Genomic DNA, 26,955 nt, shown 5'->3' with positions numbered 1-26,955 from the left:
TTTATTTCTAGGGCTCTTCCTTATCTTAGGCTTGATACTTTACCCTGCAGGTTGGGGATGCCAGAAGGCGATAAGCTATTGTGGACCTTATGCTTCTGCTTACAAACTAGGAGACTGCTCCTTGGGCTGGGCTTTCTACACAGCTATCGGCGGCACTGTTCTGACATTCATCTGTGCGGTCTTCTCGGCGCAAGCTGAAATAGCCACATCCAGTGACAAAGTGCAAGAAGAAATAGAAGAAGGAAAAAACCTTATCTGCCTCCTTTAACTCCAGTGGAGAAAAATACCAGCACCTGGATCGTTATCTGCTTTCCATTGACTGGGCAAGCAGATCCATTTACCTGTTTTTACCATTTGTGTGATTGAGCCCCATGCATTCCAGCCCTGAACTACTGAAAGGGTCTTTCTTCTTTGCTGGGCAATGAGGATCAGAGAAAGGATCCCGAGAAAGCAGAATGTAAATACTTGGGGATATTTTTAGTTTCATTCTGTTATCAGAAAACAGTGGAGTATATTAATCCAACTGGGGATGTGAGTAATCACATGTATATAGCAGGAATGTTGTTAAAACTGAAAAATTCTGATTGATTGGATTGCCTAGCCCACCTTGGTCACTCTGAAGAGTTTGGGTTTAAAATAATACAAGCCAGCACATTTCTTTCTTTTTAAGCAAAAGAGAAGCCTATTTTAATGAGGCTTTGTTTCAAAGGGCTCCCCTCACTGGTGAATATTTCTTCACCATCACCTGGTTTGGTACCATTTTCATGGAGGTGCTTTCTGGTACTGAACTTCCTTGAAGTACAGTGCCTTCTTGGATATTAACTCTATGTTGGAGACAGCAAAGCTGACATTTACACCAATCTTAAGGCATTTAGAAACTCAAGTCCTTGACAGATTTCTCTCTCTTGAAACTCAAAGGTGTGGCAACTTATTACTTAGCAGGTAAATATTTTTTCCACTGACTAGACAGAGAAGTTGTTGTTAGACTGGCTTTCCTGATTCAGATAAAACTGAAATATTTCTACAGACTTTAGTAAAGTTTCTGAAATCTCAAGCAGATAACAGCTCCCCACAGCACCAGCCTTATCTGGGCTGCAGCCTCTACTACAACTGTGGATTCCACATTGTACTTTTTCTCTCGTCAGTGAAATGTCATTCCCAGTCTACAGATCAGTCTGTATCATGACCCAGATGCACACGAGTCTTTAGGAAATTTAAATTTTTCAGGAAGTCTTTACAAATTCTATGTGGCTGGGAAGATTTCTTTTCCTTTTTTTTTTTTTTTTTTTTGTGTGTGTGTAGTAGCAGAGCTTTTTCCAACTACATCGGCAGTAATTAAACAGACCTTGCCACAAATGCCATTTTTTTCTCAAAGCCAGCTCGTTTTGTTATTTGTGGTGTTGCCTCACTTACTAGAACTACTTCTGATTCCAAGTTTGTAAGGTATTTTAACAAACAAAAGAATGATGCAACTGTGCCATAGGAGCATTGGGGATAACTGATTTGAATAGTTCTAATTAAATACTAGGTGAATTTTAGATTCCTTTTCTTACTTCTTGATAGTTTAACATCATCTAGTGACAGTGTTGCTTCACTATTACACAGAGCAGAGATTCTTGGTTTTGCCTGGTCAGTCCCTTAAAATGTGCCATTAGTTATTAAAAAGCTGTTGTTACTGTCCAGGTAGGTAGCTGCTTTCACGGCACTGCTGACGTGCCTCACAGGACAGGAGCTGTTCAGCAGCCCCGGCGCAGCTGGAGGATCAGCGAACAGTCACGGGGCTGGGCTCCCCTTCCTGCCCCTGCTGCCCACCAGCCACAGGGCAGCTCCAGCCCGTGCCTCTGTGCCTGTGGCACCTGCAGCCTGTGCGCTGGACAGACACACAGGTGACCTCTGAGACGCAGTGCAGCAAGGCCAACTTCTGACTGTGTTCAAAAAGGGATTGTTTTAACCTGGCCTCTTCTTGCATTCACCTGCTCCTTCAACCCACATCCACCACCTTCTACTTCAAAGCAGGTGTGAGTTTGTGGGTCCCAAGTCGGGCAACTCCCTGGGGGCTCCCCTGGCGGAGGAGACCCTCCTGGAGCAGTTCTGTGTCAGGAACAAGAGACACATTGGACTTTCTTGGTCTTTAGCTTCTGTTTATTGTTATCAAAACTTCAGCACACTGTCTGTGCCCAGACTTTGCATGTGTGCAAACAGCACAAAAATGGCCAACAACCTCATGCTGCAAGGTCTTTTTAAGTCTAATCAAAAACTAAATTACCCAATTAAGAAGAAACACCTAAATTATTTTCCTTTCTAACCCAATAACTCACCCCTAAAGACCCACAATGCAGATTTTTCTACCCAATTACAAGATACCACCTAAATCCAAGAAGAAAGAGGAAGAAGAGAAGAAAGGAACCCAAGACAACACCCTATATACTCCATCTTGAACCCATCTATAACATACTAAAAATCCTAAAACCTAAATTTCTCACCCATCTGATATACTACACTACTCTCTACAATCTATTTCACACTTTTGTGGTTTCTAGTTTACCTTGAGGCTTCGGAAGTTTTCTCCATGAATGAGGGTCAAGGTCAGTGTTTTCCTGGGAGTCAGAGCACCCCAGGGCAGACAGGGGGATATTCCCCTTGCCCTGGGTACCCACAAACAGGGAACTCATGTTCTTTTAAATATTGAATTTAAATCCTCTCCAAAAGTTATTGTCTGGGAGCAACTGCCTGCACAAGTCAAGATTTTAATAAAGCAAAATCACCAGCACAAAGTGGTGCCTGAGGGTGAAAATCAGAGCCCACACACCCTGTCCACACCTGTGTGCCTCGTTGGCTTTGGCCCATACACTTCCCCCACACCTGAAGGACATGCACTGGGCTTGTGTCTGGGGTCCAGCAAGCCTTCCTCCAGGCATCCCTCCTGAGCCCCTTCTGGAGCATGCACTGAACCTGGGCCACCAGCTCTGCTCTGCCCTCGGGGGCCCTGCAGTTGGAAAGGAGGGGGTAAGCAGTTGTATGAGTACCATATAAACCAGCTAAAAATTAATTACTAAGCAGATGTATGGTTTTAGCTTCCTTAGGTGGGTAGCAATCCAAAGTCTAGGTCACCACTGCCAACAAGTCTTGACACAGTATTAGGGTGAAAAATGCTGCACTGGCTTAAGCACTTGATTAGCCAGAATCAGGTCAGGTTAGTCCTTACAAAGGTCGAGAGAGTATACTCTGCTCTGGTTGAGAAGTAAACAACAAACAACCTTCATTCTTGCTGTGATCCACATGATGCTTAAAAAAATTTCAATAGTACGTTTTGTTTGGGTTTGGTTTTTTAAGTATTAAAGAGATTTTCAGTGGCACATTTTGCTTTTGTTTGCATTCGTAACCAAGAAGAACAGCTTTTCTGCTTGTTGCTGGTATATTATCAGCTTGCTCTGCAACAGCATAATTAACATAATTAACTCGCAAGAATATCCATGTTCATCACATAGTACAGACAGAAGACAGGCTAGGAAGAAATACAGAGGAGAAATAATCAGAATTTCTTTTCTCAGGGTTCTGTTTTTCTAGCAAGTGATAAGGTGGTATATATGGCTTTTTTTTTTTCCTGGATGAGGTTTTCAGGTGCAGGGTGCACTCATTAAATTTCACAGCTGTTTAAATTGCTCCTGAAGTTCACCTCAGCAGTAGCTTTTAAAGGCACTTTGGGAAAGAAAAAAAGCAAAATCAGCTTAAAGCTAATTTAACTGATTTCATGAGCAGGCTGTAGAGTGTAACTGCTTCTTAATGTACATGCACTGCATAGGATCTAGAGGAATTTGCTGTGGATTCTTTAAAACCTGTGTGCCAATTGGTTCAGTTTAACTTTGTTTTGTGGTATTGAAGATTTCTTCAAACATCTGTGGTTTCATCAACTTCTTAAACTTATATTCAATAAAGTGCCATAGACCTTTTTTTTTAATTGTAGCATATTTAAATATATATATATATATATATATATACACAGACTTCTGTGAGATGTGCAATACAAGGAATGGGTTTTTGGGATTTTTTTTTTTGTTATTTTGTTGGTTTTTTTTGTTTTGTTTTGTTTTTAGTTTTTGCTTTTAAGCAAGTGATTGGAAAAGGGACTTCCCAGGGAAGAAGTGGCTGGAGTTTGGTGGTGTGGATATAGCGTAACACAGTAAAATCACTGATGCTGAAGATCAGTACAACAGTAGAAATAGCAGCTTGAAGATTTAACAAAAATATCTTCTAGATTGATTTGAATTACTCAGAATTCAAATCTGATTTCACATTTCCAGAGTGAAGCTGCCATCCACCTCTTGCCATTAACACTCAAAAAGCTGAAAAAGCTCAGCAAGGTTTCTTAGTGTGCTTTATTTGTAATGTGGCACTGCAAAAAACATTGCTACTGAGCTATTTCTGGGTTGTCTATATCACCTTTGTATCTATCTTACTCAATAAAGTTCTCTGGATTCTGAGATTTTTTTTTTTCCCCCAGCCAAATGATTTTCATTTTGCATTGTTACCCCTGCCCCCCACCAATAAGTTTCCCACATCCTAGCGGTAAATGGAGAGGAGTTCAGGCCTTCCTTGAAAGCCATTGGCACTGGTGCCTACCTCTCAAGGAAAGGGCCAAGTCCAACAAAAGCAGAGCATGGCAGCAACGCATACACAGCTCCTGAGTATAGGAAGAGTGGCTGCAGCGATCCAGCTAGAGTAGGTTTTGAGCCATGGTTTATTTGTGGTACTGTTTTTCTGTTCTTGACTCACCACTATGTACATTTGTTAGCATGAATGATGTACCTAATGTCTTCTTTTTAGTCTAAATTTCAATTAAATGTGAGTTTTTAAACTTTTAACAGGAGTCTGACTACCTTAATACAAGCATATTGGACAAGATGAGCCAAGATGAGCTTTGATTGTAACTTTAATAGCATTTAAGATCCCAGTCCAGTGATGTATTTCAGATTCCTATCTGACTTAACACTTATTACTGCTTACTGATCAGAAGTATGTGATCTGCAATTGTAACTATGTGTTATACAATAGTTGCATTAAAGAGACTTTCTAATTGAATCTAGCTCTGACAAAATGTGTTTCATTTTGCAACTGAAATACTGCACTTCCTTTTTCATGAAAAAGGGTATTAACAGCTGTAGAACAAATACTGCTTCATCATACACAGATTTTAAAAATGGTGTTTGCCACAGTGTGTTTTAGCTTTCAGCTGTGATGTGACAAGCACTAGAGAAAGGTTACAGAGCTAGTCTATAGCAGAACCAGGAACAAGGCTTTCAGTAATTTAAAGAAAAGTCAGCATGTCACTTATTTGTCAGCTGCAAGGGTCCACTTCTATTGAATCCATACATTATTATTCATGTATAGTTTAATTACATTTCTAACAGTTCCTAAACTTCAGAGAAGTAACTCTTAGTTACAACTTGGAACATCTATGAAACCTACAGTTAATAAGTTAGGGGATAGATGCTGCTGAATGCACCACTACCGCCATCAATTTATGAATTTCAAAACAGGTATAGAGCACTTATTCTCCAAATATAAAACACTGCTTAAAGAAATTATGAAGTACTCATTTTAACAGCTAAAAATATTACCTTCCTTTTTCAGTAAAGTTAATGGTGTTACCAGTAGCACAGAGTTCAAATCTCCAGTTGTGTGTATTGTTACACACAACTGTTACTGTTATTGTTCCTGTTTCCATATTCTTGTAACTTGTTCTCCAAACTCCAGCCGCGTTTAGAAGAGTGGAGCAGTCACAAAGTGGATGTCTATTACAAGGGTTAGAGTGACACAAATACAAAGATATTGTCTTGTTCTGCAATTCAATGAAGGCTTGTTTTCAAATAAATGTCTTTTATTTGGAATATCTTCATATCAGTGAAATTCTGAGAGTATAGGAATCAATATCTGTAACTGGCTTAAGGTATCACTCAGTAACTTGTTCTGACCATGGTAAAAGAGAAAGAATACCAAATTTAATCACATAGGTCTTAGGCTGGAGTCAATGATCTCAGGAGTGTTTAGGTCTTTTCCATCCTAATTGATTCTGTGATTCTGTATTCTGACTACTTCCAGTTGTTCTCTTACCTTGGACAAAAAGTGTCACCCCATTGCCCAATCCAGGATATGCATTTTTTTCTTTCAAAACATCATGCATCCTTCTAAAAAATAAAGGCACCGCGAAGACAATACTTCTGCACTGAAAAACAGTGCTTTGGCATGCGTGCAATGACTACAGCTCAGGCGTACACAATTGTTTAATTAGGCTATAAACATGATAAAATCTAGCAGCATTGTCAGCTGGAGCAGTGGCAGAGCAGCTGATGCCACAGAGGCACCAGTGGTCAGAGGCAGCTGTGCTGTAACTGGTCTGGGCTCCAGCCAGTGTTGCTGACCCAATTCCAGCTGTACCGGGTCGCCGAGCAGAAGAGCTGAGTGCAGGGCCAAAAATAACTGCGGCCAGCCTGTCTTCCAGGCCTGCACCAGCCCTGTTTTTACTAATACAGACTCAAACTTTATTAACAAAAATCACTCCCAAATACTTCCCATCTCTCCAGCTAGAGGTTTCCCTTCTTAAATCGTGGATATAAAGAAGTAAAACCTGGTATTCTCAATGCTGTAAAAAGAGCAGCTCCTCTGTATTGAAGTATTTTCCTTCACCTCTGAATGTAATGTAACAGGAACAGGAAGGAGCACTCACCAAAAGCAGGACAGTATGCTTATTTATATATATACACATACACATACACTCATTACTTAGTCAACAGCAAGTTCCAAGTGTATTGAGACTGTATTGAAACCACAACTGTTCAGTGTAATCACTTTCATCCAACAAAAAGCATTATTTTAGTTGAGCTGTATATATTTCCATTGAACTGCTGGAAAATTAATTTTTTTTCCAGAACAAAATGTATGGCATCATGAGCCACAAGTTACACATCCTTATCAATGCCTTTATTCTTTTCCCCTCAGTATCATGTGACACTATCTAGTTTAATCCTTGTATAAAGTTTCACTGGCTTTTGCTGCTGAGCTAGGTCTGTACTACTGCCTGATTATTCTAATTATGAAAATAAAAGCTACTTGCAGACATTAAGTTAATTTATAAAAGAAAGGTAAAAACTAATTTGCACATGTTTTAATGTAACTGAATCAAACCTAATTATCTGACCTACTGTGCCGTACTACGGATGAATAACCAGAATGTTCTAGGTGTGTGCCGTCTCCTTGGCAGAAATACCCTCCCAGAAGAACTGTTTTTATAATTACAGTTCTCTGAACCCATGCTTTTCTCCCAATGTTTGCATACTTTTCCAACTCCATGCTTACAACCTCTTGAGGAAAATAAGCTAAGCAAACCAGAGGAATTATACCACATGAAGAGCACTAAAACTGTGTAGTAATTCTAAACATAAAACATGACTGGATTATATGGCACAACCATGCTTACATTTACAAGAAAGTATAAAACCTCTTCCTTCGCTGCCATCCTAGATCTGTAAATTACAAAGATCAAGTGGATGAAGATTTCAATACTAACTGATGCATGCATGTGAAAGTGTCTTCAAAAACACGTCTGCCATCTCCCAAAATAATCCTGACCTCACCTCAGAACACTGTTCACTATATCACTGCATGAATATGCATCATGCATTTGCAAACTTACCAACATCACAGTCGTCTATATGAAGTCATTCAGCCCTTCAGAGGAAACCCAGCAGTAAACTAGAGGGCAGGTGCTACAACTGACATTACATGGGAAAAAAAATCAACAGAATTTGCTAATGACCTAAAAAAAAAAAAAAAAAGGAAAAAGCAGGACAGCAGTGACACAGAAATGTTGATTCACTGGCAGAAATTAGGAAAATAAATACTACCAAAGCAAAGCTTTTTTCAGCAACTTCATTTTACTTTCAATAATGTTTTAAGAGTCACTTAACACCTGTAGAGTTCCATTCAGTCATGACAGCGCATGTTTAAATTTAACCCTTGTGAGTTTACACCACAAGAAGGTAAGCTGCAAGTATTTTAAGAATTTTCTTTGTAACAGTTGAGTAGACTAATTCTCTTTAACTGGATTTATTGATAGTGGACATTTTGTTTCACCATTTCAGCAGAAATACAGCATCTATATACAGAATTATAAAAAGCAAGGCAGACTTATACATAGATCATCCCTGCACATCACCTGACTGTTAGAAGAAAAATCCCCATTGTTGTTCAAAACTCTATACAGAGCGAACACCTAGGAAAAAACTATTTTTTTACTTCTATGACACTGTGTTAATACAATAAATATACAAAACTTCTGAACTACCCAGACATGCAACAGAGGGACAGAAAAAGTGCATTTGTACAGAACCATGACATTCACCAGGATGGCAGAACATTGTTAGTAATTTACAAAATATACAAACATCTCAGGATAAATAAAAAGAACTCCTAACTTACAAATCAAAGACTACTGACATTCCAGTGTTTAAACTTCATACCTTGTACTCTGTCACAATACTACAAAAAGACAACTCAAGTGGGCGCCATACTCTGATTAATAAGAGATTGTAAAATCTAATTTTTCTTAGGTACAAAATACTTTTAACAAATTTCGGCCTTCTGTTTTCAAAGCTAAACAAACTTTTCCCTCCCTTTTTGGGTTGTAAAGTGTCACAGATTTCTGGTTTAAGGAATTCACATGTAACACAACCCTGAATTTCACTCAGAAGGCTTAAATCTGTACATTCAACCCATAATATTACAAATCAACAATTGTTATACACAGAACATTAGATGTGTTTTCTCAAAGAACCTTCAAACATTTGAGAAAAAAAATCTACCTGTCAAATTCAGGTTTTATTCCTAAAGTGTTTGGTGTTTTTTTTCCCAGTAATCTATACTATTATGTAATCTTCAACTTCAGTTAAATTGTAAGAATGACGTCCCTAAGGATTCCAATCCAAGATATACCAAAAGATGCCCTAAATTTAAATTTAGAAGTAATCCATAGCAGAGTTCCTAGATATAACCCTCAAGTTAAAATATGAAAAGAACAATCTTCATTTATAGCTTCAAGAATGACAGTCCCCCAATCTCAGCAGAGAACAGTGACTTTCATCTGGAAAGCTTTAAAAACATTCCACGCAAATTTAAGTTCAATGTTAGCATGTCCATTATTACCACATTTTAACAGCCTTGTTAGATAGAATATTTAAGCAAGTATATTCATTAATGTGAACTTCAGCATAGGTGAAACTATGACATTTTTTCAAATTCAAGCATGGTTTAAAGAAATTAGTAAATTAAAGAAGACTAATAGGAGAAATCATGCTAACAGTATATTACTGGTTCAAAGATTAAGCTAGGAGAGTATTTTCTTAAATGCATTTCTGTTATTATGAATACAGTGTATTGAATCAGAATACAGTGTATTGAAATTCAGTCCACTTTCAGAACATAGAGAGGCCTCAGAATTTTATGCTGTGTTATTATTCACCTTAAGAGCTGAATTAATTTCAGCCATGGTGTGTACTTACACAGGTTGTGGGATGTCATCTTTCCATTTTCTGGAAGAGTCTGAAAAACTCTCTAAATATTGTATGTAAGTCTCATGAGGCAATCCAAAAATGTAAGGTCTTCAAAGCAGAGAAACTCATATTATACCAAGTTCTGGCGATATTATTTTCTAGAATATTGTGATGGTATGTACCATTATGGATAGTTAGTTTCACAGCATCAATCTAACCTCTTGGGCCTCCAATTCAATGATTAAAATTTAACTTTATTAAGGACAAACATCTCTCCCTTTGCTGAATCAAAATTTAAAATCTTTTTTCCTATAGCTTAAATCACATCACAGAGATGGCTGAGTTAATATTAAAATTAATTCAAGTGTCTGTTAAATGCCATTGCTTCAAAAGCCTGGTTTTAGACAATATTCCTGTTAGAAAATTAAATACTGTATAGTGTTTTGGACAGGCAGTAAACAGAGTGACTGTCTGGACTAGAGATTTAGTACCACTGTTAAACATAAATCTATACTTGAAAAAAAAACCCAAACAAAAGCTAACCAAAAAATCCCAAATAAAACAAAAATACCACTGCACATAGAAGAGGGACGAGATATGTGAATACTGAAGTTAAAAATAGCAAATATATAATCATTTAGCTCTGTGAGTTAAATCACCAGGTAACTTCCTTAAACTGAACTATTCTATTACAGAGAATGTTTACGCCGCATAGTAATTTCTCACAGATAGAGAATACAAACAAATGCTATAAAGGTAAATTCTGGACCAAAACATTACTTAAACAAGATCAGGTAACTCAACAATATTCATGCAAACTTACAGATTTATACTAAAAGACTTTCCTAATAAAAAGAAAACAAAACCAAACAAGAAAAGAATTCATACTCTCTGCCTTACTTGTATTTGACCCCCAGCAGCTGCTGAAAGTGCAAAAGAGTAGTCAAACCTAATTATATCTCTCAGTCACTTCTTACTGACCACTAACTACCCCACTTCTTATAGTAGAAATAGGGAAATCAGTTTTTGCAAAGATAAATAATTAATCCTAACTGCTTTCCTGAACTTAAAAAAAAAAACCCTGGAGTTAATTGCTAAAAAACCTTCCAGATTCTTCCTACATTGTTTTGATCATTATATACCAGAGTTCATTCTCAGGCCAATTCTTGAAATTGTTTATCCTCCATAAAATATGTAAAGCTTTACATTGCAGAATTCAACATGTTAAAGAAGGGGGGCAAATGGTTTTCTTCTTAAAATAAATAAATTTATAATAAAATAAACCAACCGTTTCCCATTTTACCCATGCACAGCTGCATAAGAAACAAACATGCTGTGTGAATTTTGACCTAGGCATTTAGGGAATACAGTAAGTGAGTGGAAAATAAAGAACAGTTGGAGAGAACCGAGGTGACTGCTTCTCTACATGCGGTTGCCCTTGAAGGCGTTCTGCGCTGCGCTGGTGGCTGCTGTGGAGGCTGCGTTGGCCGCGGCAGTTTGCACAGTTTTGTTGGACATCACTCCGGTGGCAAACTCCTGCTGCGCCTTCTCAAAGCTCGCGCCGGTCGTGCGGTACAGCCCGTGCACCTGCGGGGAAAAGCACTGAGAAAACGGGGCCGCGCTTCCCATTTCGTAGCAGAACAACTGCAAAGTCTCAGCACAAAGAGGAGCTGTGAGCTGGGAAAATGTGATTTGTTCATGTGTTTGAGTGAACCCGGAGATGAGAACATGGAATTTTTTCCCAAAAACTTTTGAATTTTTCATTGTCCTGTTGCACACACAATTTGACTGTGGGGGATACCTGTAATTATCTGCAAGTTCGGAAGGGTTTCATTGTATTCACTAAAATGTGTGATGTATATTTGGTGAGTTTTTCTCTACAACAATATTTAGAAACATTTCAGTTACTCTGACAGGTTACAAGATTAAGCTATATTCTAACAGAATATTAAAAGTTTCAAAATGTGAAACAGTGACACAGTTACACATTTGCAGAACTAGTGTGATGACCAATAGCTCTGCATAATAACCACAGGAATGAACAATATGACTTACACTCTTAACAATATGGCATATGACAAAATAAAAACCAACAAAACCAGAAAAAATATCCTGATTAACTTTCAATTATCTGAGTATTAAAATTCAAATGCTACTTGTGACTCAGTTAAGTCACGAAAAGGTTGAAAGGTTGTCAAATAATACTATGAAGACATTTTCATTCCTCTGTAGCAGGAAAATCTACATAACTTTTTTCTGTTATAAATGTGACTATTTTTCATCCATAAAGATAAACCAAGTAATATGTGAATATGCAAATTTTAGAAAGAATCTGGATGCATACAGTAAGAAAAGTGCAAAAACATATTTCACCACACTTTTTTCTTGCTTGTTTCTTCTCATCTATGGAGTATTTCTACAGAAGACAAGAAAGGACATCTCCAGGTATACACACTTATAATTTCAAATTTACTGTGAACAGGTCAAAAGAATTTGTGTATGTGTAAAATCTTTGAACCTAACTGTAAGTGAGACTGAATTACTGGAATCCAGCCAGCACATCATCATCAGAATTCTCAGTTACATGTATCTCAATGACTTACTAAAACATCAGTATCTATACTTAGATCTTCTGGGTGGAAATTCATCAGAAGTAATCATAGAGAGAGAGTTTATTTCCTTGAGTTTTCATTCTCCTGCATCATTAGCTGGCAATAAAATATTAAAAAACAGCTAGAGAGAAATAAAAATTCTTCTCTGAGATGCTGCATATCTCTCTTCTATTGATTTTTCATTTTAATGGTAATGATTTTGGTAAGAGCTGTAACATAGCAATCATTTCAGTCACACTTTCTGTGCCTGATGGACAGCCTGGCATCTACAGCTACAATCACCATGTCCAGTGCTTTCACCTACTCCTTTGTGGTTACCTCTTTGTGGGGTTACCTCTCAGGTTCTCTAATTCAGAACTATCCTTCCCCATCTGCAGAAAATACCTGCATCATACAAACAGCATTTTGTAACTCCACAACAGTATAAACAAAACCATACAAGTGTTAATAGGCAAGGCTCATTTTGAAGAATGTAATTTAATCCCCATTACTTTGTGAAAGAGTGCCTCTCTCAGGACAGAAAGCAAAAGCCAAATCAAATGCAGGAAAAAAAAGAGGGAAATAATATGTAACTTACCTTTTTAAACATAACTAGTGAGATAACAGCAGATGCTGTGAAAAGTGCAGCTATGATTATCATCATAATGCCAACAGGAATACTCTTATTAAGTCCAGTAAGAGATGAAATCCACCCACTGAAGGAAGGAAAAATAACAAATTTTACTAGTACAGCACATGAACCATTTAATCAAAGATACTCTCACCAAAGAAAACTTCATAACCTTCTGGTTCTGAACAATTTTGAGTATTTTTGAATGAAAATAATGGGAATCTTACATAAGCATATTCTGGTTCTAAGATATGCTTTTAAAGTTTAATTTCCATTTTTTCACAGAAAATGAAGTGAAACTGTATGAAAAATTGTTGCAAATATTATTTTCCTTCAGCAAAATCATGGCAAAATTAGAGAGCTGCTTCTCAACTTCTTGAGGTTTTTTTGTTACACTGTCATTTCAGATTGATTCAAGACTACATTAATTCATAGATGAGAAAATTTCCCCAAAAAGATAGTTTCTAACTTCTATAAATATGGAACGGGAGAATACCACACATACACAGCTTCTATGTGAAGACTCATTTAATTGTATCCACACAGTGATGCTTTCTCAACTGAGGTTAATATAATGTTTTTAAGTCAAGAGCTTCAGATGAATCAGTAGAAAAAACTGCTATATAGGTATCTACTTCAAGCATTTCCCCATTGTTCAAAATTAAAATCCCAACAGATACCAACAGTTTCAGACCTGAAAACTACAAAAGCAGGTTGCCTTATGAACAAATCCCATGCATTAAGATGAGTAAGAATTTTCCTCATTATTAAAAAAAAAAAAAAAAAAAGGCAAAAAATTATGTAAATCCAAACCTTAAAACTTTCCCCTACCTGCTTCACACTGCTTTGATATCTGTTGTATCCCACTGTAATCTACTACAAAACTCCAAAATCTGAACTGTAATTAGGATTGTCTGATGATCTGGCTACTTTCAATACTCCTTCCCCAAGTATGCATAAAAGCTCACTTCCAAGACTTGGATGAATAAGCAATAGAGGATTCCAAAGAAAAAATAATAAAGCAGGACCTTTCCTTACATAACAATTCTAAAGCAATACTGTTTTGTCTGTCTTGCATATATTTTGAGGTTTGCAGCAAAAAGCACTGATAGGGGGAAGTGTCATTATCATGTTACCATGGAGAGTCCAAGGTTGTTACTACAACCTTGCTTTTAGTTAATTCCTTTATTTCAAGGATAGTGACTGATTCCCCATAGTTTCTCCTTGTAAAAATATAAATATTAGACCTCAAAGACTCAAATAAAAGATAATATACATACAAGCTTCATGTAAAAGCTCATATATCTGCAAATATTTTAAAGAAAGATCACCTTATTACAGAATATGGATGTGACTCAAACAAATGCACTTTTCAAATAATATCCAAGATATAACACTATATTCACCCAAATGCCTTGTGAAGTTGTTCTATAAATTTTAGCCATACATTTCTCAGTAAGTAGGAAGTATATTAATAGAATTAGAAATACCTAATAATACAAAAAATATGCAAACAATATATTATTGATGTCTAAATTTTTGCTTTCCTTTACCTTAAATACAGAACAAGCAATAATTCCTTATACCACCAAAATAGAAGAGGTAGTGTATATTAAAGAGTTAGTTCAAAGTGGTTTAAAATGAAGGATAAAATTTTGACCAACCTAGTAACAGAAGTATTCTGTTGGATACATTTATATACATTCTGTTGTATTCTTTGGATACATTTCACCCACTTCTCCTAGTCAAAAATGCTTTCTTTTGAGAGTTAAATGTAACATTCTAGTGAACACAAGATTATTCCTTTGAAAACAAAAGACTGTATTGCAGTTGTAGTTCAAGTGTTTGTCTTACAGACAGTACAACACTATGGCAAACAGAGTACTCACCAGTTTCCCCATCTTTGAAATCCTGCAGCTTGAAGTACATGTACAGCAAACTGACAGATATATACAAAGAAGAACACAAAGAACCTGAATGAGCTGTCACTCCTGAAAGAAGCGGGGGGAAAAAAGATTAAAGCAGCCAGAAAATTCATTATTTTTATTCATATTCTGCAGTACCAATCTAACTTTTTACTGTATTAACTACACAAAATGTACTTTCATTTATGAAGTGACCTAAAGTGAAGTATCAGAAATTCTGTGGTTTTTCAGAGTCTTTATTTACAAGAGCTGCTCTTTCTTCTTTAAGATAGTCATTTTGCCACCTGCATCTCTAAGAAAGGTGAGAATAGTTCTGTTCAGCCCAGATCAGGGCCCTTCAACTAACCATTTAAGTTTGTATTCTGCTTAACTTTCAGAGTGAAGTTCAGAGTGATGGCAAAAGAATATTTAACTTGTGAAAGGAAATAAAATCTCATATGGAATCACTGAAACACATGGGACACCATAATACTGAAGCAGCGGTTATTTGAAAATAAAATGTACAAAATACATTTCCTGATTAAATTACTAAAATGCCAGCCTTACAAGGACTGAAAATAATAATAAAAAAAGCCAGCCAAATATAAATGTACAGGCAAAATTTCAATCAAGATTTAACTTACTACTTTCAAAACTACTGACCATATGATATGCTTCCTACTAGAGGTCTTAAGGAAGTAGAAACCATTTAGTTAAGTTACAAAACCAGATTCTGTCCTTAATAGCTCTTCCTACAGAAGGGAGTCTGTAATTTCTATACAACCAGTTCAGTTCAATAACTATTTCATCTTCAGCTGAGCAACTGACTGAAAGTTGAATAGATAAGTAGAGTTTTCCTTCCTCAACCAACCAATTTTCTCTAAGAAAAGCTATGGCTTTATTAGACAAGAAATGCACGTTAAACTATATGATTCCTCGGAGATTTGTGGGTATAGCAATATCTCCTTAGTTAGCAAAAAGAAACACCTCCTACAGCCTAAGTGTTACAGTTAATTGCAACTTCTGGCCATTATTTTTCTAATGCAAGAATAAGGGTATTTAAACTAAGAACATCCTGAATCACTTCACTCTAAAAAAAAAAAAAAAAAAAACCAAAAAAACAAACAACCCAAAGCTTCTGGAGTTGAAGTCTCTACATGCTGACCTTCACTAAGAAAAGGTTTAGTTTGCATGCAAACACACCATTCTATTCTTAATCACAGACCTTATGTTTCTGAGGTTTGCAAAGATTGCTAAGACTAGTCTTCTCTACTAATACTACCTGCTCTACTAATTCTTAAGGATTTCAGGCTATTTCAATTACAGATACTGTAGGTGTCTATTACTTAGAAATACAAGATTTTAAGAGTAGATATTTATGAAGTTCATTCAGGAAGCAAAAAAATTAAGACACTATTGACTACTAATCTGCTCAAATTCTTGGTGTGTAGAAACAGAGATTTAATGAGAGAGAATGTTTTTTGCAACTGTTACCAGCCCTTATTAACTTCAACAAAGTTAAGGATTTCTGACACATATTTTATCTACGGTAAATACAGTAAATATTTTAAAGGATATTCCATTATATTATTAATTACTGGCATCTGTATTTCAAATTCAACAACTGAATTAATGGCAAACATACTCTTTTTCTAATGAGAGCACTTAAAAGGATTATCATCATGATAATCAAACAAATTCTGGAATGTTAATGCATTTTGACAAGTTTTTAAATATCCTAAGTCAAGCTGAAGTTGTTACCTGAAAGCTCCATAAAGTGGTCTGTACCAGCAGACAAAAGAACAAGGGGTAAAAAGCAAGAACCAGAGAATACTCAATCCAAAATCAACCCCTCGTGTAGCATCAACATAAAACCAGGCCAAACATCCAAAGATATTAAGAAACAGTGTCACTGTATGGACTGTAAAAGCAAAAGCAAAATAGTCTTAATTAAATTATGTTTAAACAATAAATTATTACTACTAAAGTTATACCCAAACTTTTAAATATTTTAAGCATTTAAACAAAACAGAATTTTAAACAAAACATCAGCATGCTGACAATACCAATACCCTCTCAAAGCCTTCTATAATAAATTGATTTTTATAATTTTCTAAATTTTAGGTAAACCTGTATTCAAAAGTGAAAGCCCTCAACATGAAAGTTCAAGTACCACTAGCTACTTGGCAATGGAAAATATCTTGTCAGAAAAATAAAACACTTTCAAACATTAAATTAAGAAATAAGAGGTTTCTACACCTGCAATAATTTATTTTTTTCTACAGTAATAACTGAATACAAATTTATGAGATCACTAAATATTTTTTTGAGAGAAAGCTTAAAAATTACATGAAGTGCATCACAAAATAGGCATCGTACACATTCAAATTTGAAAACAAAATTTTCCTGGATAATCTTACAACAGAAAGCTCTTGTCTTCCATATAATGAAACAAAAAATCCACTCACTATGAATATTCCTCAGTAAAACATGGTCTGCAAGAAGCTGTTCTAGATGTTTTAATGTATTTTGTATATTGAAATATTTCTTAGAACACTGGTCTTTCTTAGAACATCTGCCTTTTTGGTGGTCTGTGGTTAGCTCAATACTATAATTTTCTCCTTGGCAGACCTTGGTACACATTAACTATTCAATTTCTACTAAAGAAAATGCATTTGAATTATGACTTCACATTTTATTTCAATTAAGTTTACTTCATAGAACAGAATAAGGCAATATTAAGAAACATTACAACTACTACCTTCATGCTATCTGGCACAGAAGTTAGTTCTGCTAGACTTCAAAGATGAACATGAATTTCTTTGTTCAGCAATAACCAGTGATTCAGGAAGGATTTTGCTGCCTCAGAGAACAATTTCTTTCCGTGTGGATCAGGATAAAGTAGAATATTTATAACTGCACAAACTGCTCCTGACAGCAATTTTTTTCATTTTATTCAAGTTCAGAGCAACATTTTAGTGATTCTACTGGATAGCAAGGTTAACAGAACAGGCAAGATACTAAAGATTCTGAAAAACAGAATCCTGAAACTCTTTTTTGCTGTCTTAATTATGACTTAAGTTCTAAATCAACAGAGTGAAAAAAAACTCTTAAAAGTAAGATGCACAGATCACTGCACGGAAGACTGATGAAACTGAAAACATTTCCTCAGACAAATAATATTTTCCTGTACGTGTCACCAGAATCAAAACACTTTGTTCTTTAAAATAAAAGGCAATTTTTGCACTGCCCCAGGGGGTTGGCAAAACAACTCCTTTCCAAATTTGTGTGTTTATGCCTTATAAAGCAAAAGAAATTATACAAACCCCAGTTCCTGCCTTCCTTTGATAAGTACAAGGAAGGGGTATTCTCTCTTTTTCTACTCAATACTGGAACACATTGAGACCCCTATGTTACTAGAAACAGTCAAATTCTGGTGGAGCCTGAACTTTCCAAAATTATTTTCTTTTAATAACTGCAATTATGGCAACAGGACAAGTTTTAAAAGAGTACCATCACTGCAGAAAAAAGTGAAGCATCACACCCATTACTGATACTAAAACCAGCAACACAGGGGTCTGCTCCGCTACTGTAACAGAGTCTCAGCTGTACAAAACAAGTATTAGCACAAGCTATAGAGGAAGACAGCAGACTTGACTGACAATTCTCACTTCACTGTGCTTGCCTTTCACTCTGCCTGCTTGCTGCAAGATACAGAGAATCTTTTATCCTTTGAGCCAACACCTTCACTAAGGGATGAAGGCAAGCTTAAGCTCTTATATGAACAGACACATACATTTGCAGGTTCAGGGTAACAGTTATAAAGTACCTTCCACCTACTTGCCTCAGCAAATTAAACCGTAATGCAAGTTATTACAAAATAATGACCACCTGGAGGTTGAAATCACCTAGGGCTTCATCAGAAGTCTGCAACATGCAGTTTCTGTATGACAACCTCACAGCTGTAACAATAGAGTACTCTATGTGATTGAAGAAAGCCTTCTCTTAGTTTGTGTGTGGAAGCAGTTGAAGTTGAAAAAAAAGTTGTTCATGCCAAAATGAGAGTCAACAATTAAACATTAGTTTAATGAATATTTATACTTTACTTCTTTTTTTGGTATAAACTTCCCTGAACAGAAGAATTCTCCTTTAGAAATATTCCTTGTCTTAATTAGCTACACTTTATCATCCATAAGTGTCTGAAAGTGAGTTGTAGATAAAGATCACAAGTCGTACTGAAGATATTTGGCATGTACATTATTGAGATGATTTTGCTATTCCATTTGAGACCATATGAAAACAAATGTTTGTACTAAGTTTTATTTCAGTAATGTTTCATTGATTATATCTTCAGGAAACCTAAGTCCACATTAGGACACATGACTGTCACCCTGGACTGGAACTGCCTAAAGGCAAATGGGATGCCTAAAGAATGGAGAGTTTTGAAGCCACAAGGCAACTCACAAGTGAGGACTGGGCTGTGAAGTTTCGTCACACATAATCCTGGAGCACCAAGTAGCTTCAGATGTTGTTTAGGCTTTTGTTCCTAGTCTGTTCTGCTCGCTTGGGAGAGATGTTCTAACATGCCTTACAAAAAAGAGGAAGATCTTCCATAGGGAAAAAATAAGATTCTAAAACAGATAACATAAGTATTAAACAGTCTTGCATCAGCACATAAATATGTGCTATCTAAAATGTGAAGAAAAATCTCCTGATGCTACACACTAAAAAACACGTAATAATACGGAGTGAACTAACAGTGAATTTGTATGACAGCAACCAGTCAAACCTCAAGAAAACAACACCCACAAGGAAAGGCTGAGTGAAATATGCTAAGTAAGGCAAAAGAAGATGACTAATAGGGATAAAAGCATTTTCCATAGCAACAGTGGATAGAACACAAAAGATCAAACATAGGAGGGGAGAATTAAATTATTATACCAAGGAACATCTTTTAATTCTAAAAGACAGTAACACATTATAACAGGCTTGGAGGGAGTTTGTGAAGTGCCTGTCATTGGAGGTTCTCAGGGACAGGCAGAACAAATATCTACACAGACTGATATATATATACACACACACCATCTATCCTATCCTCAGACAGGGGATGAGATTAAACTCTCCTGAACAGAAGAAAAAAATGTTGGCACTTCAGGGTATTATTATTCTTCTACCAGAATCTCTTCTGTTTGTAACTTCAAATAAGAAATATTCTTTGAAAATCAAAGCAAGTCCTTAAAGCACCAATGGCCAAAATGCCAAGATAGAATAGAAAAGCTCCAATGTCAACTGTGAAAAGTCATTGCTAATTGATTGTTATAGTTCACAAAAATATGTGAGCACTCAGACTGTTAAAAAAAAAAGTCTCTCCCCTGGGAAAAAATGTGCAAAGATAAAACACATCAAAGAATTAGAAAACTCTGACTTGTGATACAAAAAGAGAAAAGAGGGATGAGTTAGTGAAATAGGGATACAAACAGAGTTGTTTTCTCATGAAAGGAAGAGCATATGGATCTTAAACAGGTAAAGAAGTTTCCTCAGAGACATAAAAACCAAGAATGATGATATCAAATTAATGCCAACTGTGGAAAAAAAGATAACTAATCTAGTAAGTTTGTTCCCAGGAGTACTACAAAGGAAAAGGAGCTACTTTATCAAGTGCTGAAAATGCAGTACTAGATTTATCCAAATGTGATTATGTTCACAGAACCCCTAGACCTTAAAGATATAGGAAGTTCTGGAAGAGGGAAAAAAAAAGAGGCAAGCAGAAGCAGGTCTCCTATGGAAGTAAGTACCTTCTCAGAAGATAAACAGTCAATGAGAAATTAGCCAAAGCAAATAGATGCAATCCTAGGAATGAAAAGAGCCAATTCAACAGCCAACCCTAAGGCATGGGGTTCTATACCCAATCTTTTTTATCCTTCTTTTTTTTTTTAACTGTGAGGTATATTTTGTCTGTCTTTTCCTTTACTATGCCCTATTCATGCCTTCCTGAGTAATACATATAAGTCAGAGAGCACTACAGCTAAAGTACAAGAAGTGCAAGATGACTTGGTTGAAACCTCAGTCTACCTAGAAGATAAGCAGTCATGTCAGTATGAAAGCAAAGCTCCTATATATTTTGAAATAATATTGCTTCTTTCTTTACTTATTGCCATAAAAAGGAAAATTAAGAAGAGTATTAATATTCCAATTCTAACTGCCCAACTTCACCTCATATTTGAAGCATATGCACTTTCAGAACTCTTTCCTCCAAATGGCCAGAATTGGCAATCTCCTAAAATTCTGAGTATTTCACCTTATATTTCCTATACATCTCAATTATCTATCAATTTTATGAGAGTGACCAGCAATATGCTCTGTAGTTGCTTATCTGAAGATTAACAATCTAGCAGCGAATGTAGAAAGCTGTAGATTATGATGAACAGGAATTGATTTGATTCAATGCTGTCTGCTCATTTGAGGTGTTTCAATTACGTGGTTCAATCACAGCAATAAGATTACCAGAGTATCATGTAAAATTATGGAGATTTCCTAACTACATCTTAAGCTATGAAAAACAGCTTAGAAAACAAATGAATTCCACATGTTCTTAGAAAGACTGAAAATATATTAAAGGCATCAAAGCATCAAAATCTTGAAATTTCATCAGAGTATTTATTAGGCTTGTATCAATGACAGTGGACAAGGCAGAAGAAAAAAGAATAGCACCTGCATACTTCTTTAATCCAGCATTCCCCCCAGTGAGGGCAAAATTAATCCTACAAAGATGTTGTAGAACATTCTTTGCCTACAAAGGATAGTTTTAACATGGACTGATTCTTCAGCTAATTGACAGTATTTCTTAAAATAGGGTAAAATTATATTAAACCTTTGCTATAGATTAAAGCTATATTAAACTATATAAAATTATGTATATTAAAGCAAATGGATATTATACATCTTGAACTCAAATGTCTATTAACATTAATTGTGAGATTTATTCCTTAACATATAAGCTGATTTTTAAACCAGTAAAATTATTTCTAAATTAATGAACGGTCAGAGTTCATTTTACAGCTGGAGAAACTTAAACCAGACAATTGCAATAAATTAGAATCAAATTGTCCTAGGATAATCCTCCTTTTCTTCTGTGGAAGCTTTTATGATGTAATTCAATACATTTAACAAAGAAGTTAATATAAAATTTTGCTTCACTATTTGGCTTCTGGATTTAAAATAAGTCTTCATTACAGATGCTCCAAAAGACAAAGTAGCAGGTAATATATACCTTTGAATAGGCATTTTATTTTTCTTAAAAAGAAAATACTTACACATCCACAAATAGTACATAATCTTTACTGTCTTCTGGAATTCTACAGGAATGTCTACTGAAAAATCCTGGTAAAAACAAGGACCTACAGGAAAATTCTCAGGGAGAGGTGGCCAATTATTTTTTCTACCTGCAAAATAAAAAATAAAGAAAAAAAAGGTGTTTATAATGTAGTTTCAGTCTCTGTATACTTGAAAGAGATATATGGAAAATGTTTGAACTTGGAACTGTTTCATGCATGAGTTTCTCAAGTGGATGGATAACTTGAGATATACCCAAGAGTTATAAGAGCAATCCTCGACATAAACTTCAGAAATTAAATACAATTAAGTGTAGCCAGGTCAAGGAAAGTACAATAGTTTATCTACATAAAAGACTGAGTAAGCATCTGACATTTCCTAAAAAGTAAGAGAATTTTCCACAAAACAGAAAAACAATTTCTGAAAATTCCTTGACTGTTAAATGAGTATTTCCCTGAAGTTCCACCATACTCACATAGTCTCTTGAACACAAAGTCATACCAAGCACAGACTCAAGAGATTCAGTTGAGACAATCACTGCAACAAACCTTTGCCATAGCATTTCAAACTCTGAAGGCAAGAGATGTATTAATCACCATGTGACCAAATGAATTAAGTTAAATAGGAAGCAGCACACTTTTATTAGGTCAAATGCAATGCTGCACAGAACCTGAGCAGAGAAGGCCAAGGGCATCAAGCTGAGGTGACATACCAGCTCAAAGATCTTTCACTGTAGTAAATTAAGACAACATATGATAACAGTGTCCTAGATGTGCAGCCAGCATCTTAAGACAAATGAATGCAAATAGCTAGAGAATTCCAAAAGACTCTGTTCTCCAATCAAGACCATTCTATGGTGTCTTCAAAGGAGTCCAAATTAGTGTGCATGTCCCTGGATATCCAGAAATGCAATTCACAGAATGGCTGAAAACTGTGCCAGAGAAGGTTCAGAACAGATATCAGGAAGCATTTCCTTACCAAGAAAATGGTCAAACACTAGAATGGGTTTCCCTAGGAGTGCTCAACATCCTCAGCCTGTCAGTGTTTCAGGGCATATGAACAATGCCCTTAATAACATACTTTAACTTATTGGTACTGAAGTGGACAGGCAGTTGGGACTATATGGCCATTGTCAGTCAGGAGGGCAGCAGCAGCAACTGAAGTAAGTTCTGGGGGTGAGTTTCAGGGGTGAGATCAAGCTGTCCAGAGGTTTCTTGAACTCAGGGATACCTGAACAGCAATCCAAAGCCCTGTCAGGACCCAGAAGCTCTCACTAACCAGTCAAGAGTGGAGTGAGCATTACGAGGAGCACTGTGGGAGATTTAATCGGCTTTAGGGAGCACGAGTGACCACAACATGGTGCATCAAAAAGATGCAGTGTGGCCGTTTGTGCAGCAGAGCAAGAACGGAGGGTGCTGCAATCTGCAAGTAGGTCCATACCTCAGGTAAGTGCTAAGTGCTCTAGGTCTCTGCAACAATGGTGAGCACTTGTCTCAGAATCAAAACAAGAGTGTCTACTGAGACAGCCCCAGAAAAGTATGACTGACACATCCACTGAGGGAACTGGTAAGGAAAGAGACTTGAGTACAGGTGGCAGCTTGCAATGGATGCACAAAGAAAAGGCTTGAACCTGCATGAAATGTGTATAGCTTGATGAACTACTTCAGAAGGTGGACAAACTGCAACAGGCTGTGCAGTGTTAAAGGGACTGAAATGGAGATAGAGAAATGGCTTCAAAACCATACACCTATAATGGACATCCCTGAGTGTGAGACACCTTAGATCCTGGTGACCCACAAGTATAGAACTCAAGTCCAACCTCTACCCTCCAACATGCACACCAAAACAGATGAGATCCTTCAAAGGCTTTAGATATCCATTAGCAAGTCCAACAAGGAACATCTAAACCAGCAGCACATAATCACTACTGTAAGAAGAAACGCTGAGTAATTGTGGCAGGTGACTCTCTTAGGGTTCCTAAGACACCATCTACCAGCCCAACGGAGAGTTACAAGAGGCAGTGCTGCCTACCAGGGACTAAGATCCATAATGCTGCCAAGAGGGTAGCCCAATTTGTAAAGAGCATGGACCACAGCTTGCTATTCCTTTCTCACGTAGGTACAAATGATACCACATGCCAAAAAATACACAGGATCAAGGAAGACTATAAAGCGCTGGCAAGAAAAGTGACAAACACTGGTGCCCATATCATCTTCTCATATATCTTCCTGGTCACAGAAACAGGGACAGCCAGAAGCAGCCACAATGTGCAAGTCAGCATCTGGCTTCCTGGCCACTATCAAGGTTTTGGCTTTTATAACAATGGGTTTTGCTTAAATTGTGGCCTGTTAGGGAGGAATGAGACCCACCTGTTTAAAAAAGGGCAACAGAAACTTTGGCAGCATGCTGGCCATTTGGTGAGATGGACTTTAAAATACAGGACTCAGGGGGAAGGGTCTGAAGTGTCTGTGACCATTCTATTGCTTCTTTCTAGGGACAAGGTCATGCCAACCAGTGCATAGACATATGTTCCTTGACTGCTTCTCAAGATGAGAATCATAGGGCTAATGATATAAAAGGTGTTCATGGTTACAATTAATCCTATTACACTATCTAGGGAATCTGGATGCTTGATCAGCCTCTGAAGTTGCCTGAAAACACACAGCAGCATGGGGAATGAACAAGAAGTGGAAATCTGTGTGTAGCTGCAAGGCCATCACCTCATTGCAATCACAGAGATAGGGTAGGATGGCTCACATGACTGGAATGAAGTCATGCATGGCTGTGAATTTTTAGAAAGGACAGGTCAGAGAGGCAAGGTGGTGGAGTTGTTCTTCATGTAAGAAAGCAAGTGAATTGTATCAAGTTCTATTGAAGGGCAGACAAATAAGTTGACAGTTTATGGGTAAGAATTAGGCTAATATGAGCGATACTGTTGTGGGTGCTTACTTGTAGATCACCTGATGAGCAGAAGGGAGTTGATGAGGCTTTCCACGGACAGCTGGCAATAGCCTCACTGTCGTAGGCCCTGGTTTTCCAGGGGATTTCAACAACCCTGGTATTTGCAGGACAACACGGCCCAGCACACATGGTCCAGGAAATTCCTAAACATCACTGAAGACAATTTTTCGATGCATGCAGTATAAGAGCCAATGAAGATATGTTGCTGGACTATAATTTTGAGATGATTTTAGAATGATACTCTATTCCCTAATCACCTGCCTTATTCCCAGAAATAGCTGCTGTTGCTTTAGGATAAATCAGGGGCAGGGGTGGAGAGCCTTGGGCTACTGCATGGGTTTAATTCAAAGCCTTTCTCCAAAGTGTGCAGCTGTGGTTCAGGCCAGGATATCACATTCTTGCTTTCACTAGATTAGTTTTTGCTAGCTTAAGCATGATTTTCTTTTTCTTCCTTTCCCCTGCCTGGAGGCTGCAGCAAGAATCCTTTCAGCCACATTTCAGTTTTTTTCTTGAACTGTTTCTGCTGCGTTTGTGGTTGGAGATCCAAATTGCTGAGATGGTGGACCAGCAGGGGGCTACTCTGAGCCCAAGACCTCGGGGAAAAAGGGCTGAGACAACAGGAGAAAGGATACCAAAACCCACTAGCTTCATCTGCTGCAAGGAGGACACCAATGCCAGAAGTTCAACAGATTCCCATTTGTTTTGCCTGAGTTGTGGTGTGAACTCCTTTTTCTCCTTCCCTGAGACAAAGGAGCCAGCCACTATTTTTTCCTTCCAAGCCACATCTCCAGATGGGGGCTGGGGGGTAAAGTTCAAAAATTTCAATATCTAGTATTTATTCAATATTTTCTTTTTTCTGTGCCTTGTGGGCACCATTATTTGTTTACAAGCAGGTTTTTTTTTCACTTTCATCCACTGGTATTCATTCCTCATTGGCAAAAACAAATTACTGAAGCCCTTCTCTTTAGAAGAAATACTCATGCTAGAGCATTTTCTCCTAAAGTTTGTCTCTAAACCAAGACAAGATCAAACCAGGAGGGACTGGTTGAGGATGTGAAGACTGAGGCCAGCCTTGTCTATAGCAACCATGAGGTGATGGAACTCAAGATCCTGTGTAGAGCAGGTAAAGCAGCAATCAGGACTAGAACTTTAAACTTCCAGAGAGCTAACTTAAGCCTCTTCAAATTCTTGCCTAGCAGAACGTCATAGGTTAGGGCTCTAGCAAAGGGATCTAAGAAAGCTGGTTAATATTCAAGCATCATTTCTTCAAGTCCAGCACATTCCCATCACTAAGAATTCAGGAAGAGGAGGCAAGACACTTGCATGGATAAGCACAGAGCTTCTGGTAAATGTCAAATGCGAGAAAGAAATTTATGGGATGTGGGAAACACAGCAGGTCATATGAGAGGACTATAGGAACATCATGAGTATGCAAGGATGTGACAATAAAGGCCCAGGCCCACTTGCTATTAAGTCTGTCAAATGATACCAAGAACAACAAGCAGGGCTTCTTTAAATAAATTAGCAGCAAAAAGAAAATTAAGGAAAATATGGTCTTACTGCTGAATCAGATCTGTGTCCTAGTGAAGGAAGACAGAGAGAAAGCAGAATTACTGAATGTCTTCTTTCCTTAAGTGTTAACTGCTGATGCCAGCCCTCAGGAATCTCAGACCTTGGGGCAAGGACAGGAAGGCTGGAGAAAAGACTTCCCCCAGTCATAAAGGATTTGTTTAGAGATCAACTGTGCAGATTTTCAACACACATAAATCCACAGGCCCTGATGAGATGCACCCACAGGTGCTGAGGGAGCTTGCAGATGATGTAGCTAAGCCACTCTCCACCATCTTTGAAAAATCACAGGAAACAAGAATGGGGCCTGATGACTGAAGGAAAGCCAATGTTACTCCCATCTTCAAAACTGGCAAGAAGGAGGGGGATCCAGGAAATTACCAGCCAGTCAGCCTCACCTCCATCCCTGGTAAGGTGATGGA

General features: G+C 37.2%; 2 protein-coding genes across 9 annotated transcripts in view; one reads left to right on the top strand and one right to left on the bottom strand.

Annotated features, from left to right (window-relative positions):
* The window catches only part of LHFPL2 (LHFPL tetraspan subfamily member 2), a 121,008-nt gene extending 115,925 nt beyond the window's left edge, over window positions 1-5,083 (top strand). For all 8 annotated transcript variants that reach the window (XM_021547260.3, XM_085566375.1, XM_021547256.3 and 5 more), the window contains one exon: window positions 12-5,083. In XM_021547260.3, the coding sequence (XP_021402935.1) occupies window positions 12-268 (257 nt within the window). In that variant the 3' untranslated portion in view covers window positions 269-5,083. The remainder of the gene's footprint in view (window positions 1-11) is intronic.
* A 3,004-nt stretch (window positions 5,084-8,087) lies between these two features.
* SCAMP1 (secretory carrier membrane protein 1) overlaps window positions 8,088-26,955 on the bottom strand; it is a 42,549-nt gene continuing 23,681 nt past the window's right edge. Inside the window, exons 5-9 of the mRNA XM_085566373.1 lie at window positions 21,985-22,113; window positions 16,433-16,592; window positions 14,657-14,758; window positions 12,735-12,852; window positions 8,088-11,132 (exon numbers count right to left, since the gene is read on the bottom strand). Of these exons, the coding sequence (XP_085422499.1) occupies window positions 10,968-11,132; window positions 12,735-12,852; window positions 14,657-14,758; window positions 16,433-16,592; window positions 21,985-22,113 (674 nt within the window). The 3' untranslated portion in view covers window positions 8,088-10,967. The remainder of the gene's footprint in view (window positions 11,133-12,734; window positions 12,853-14,656; window positions 14,759-16,432; window positions 16,593-21,984; window positions 22,114-26,955) is intronic.

The sequence above is a fragment of the Lonchura striata genome, chromosome Z (genome assembly GCF_050655825.1).
Source record: "Lonchura striata isolate lonStrDom1 chromosome Z, ASM5065582v1, whole genome shotgun sequence".
Taxonomy (NCBI): domain Eukaryota; kingdom Metazoa; phylum Chordata; class Aves; order Passeriformes; family Estrildidae; genus Lonchura; species Lonchura striata.
This window is presented reverse-complemented; position numbering and strand designations above follow the sequence as displayed.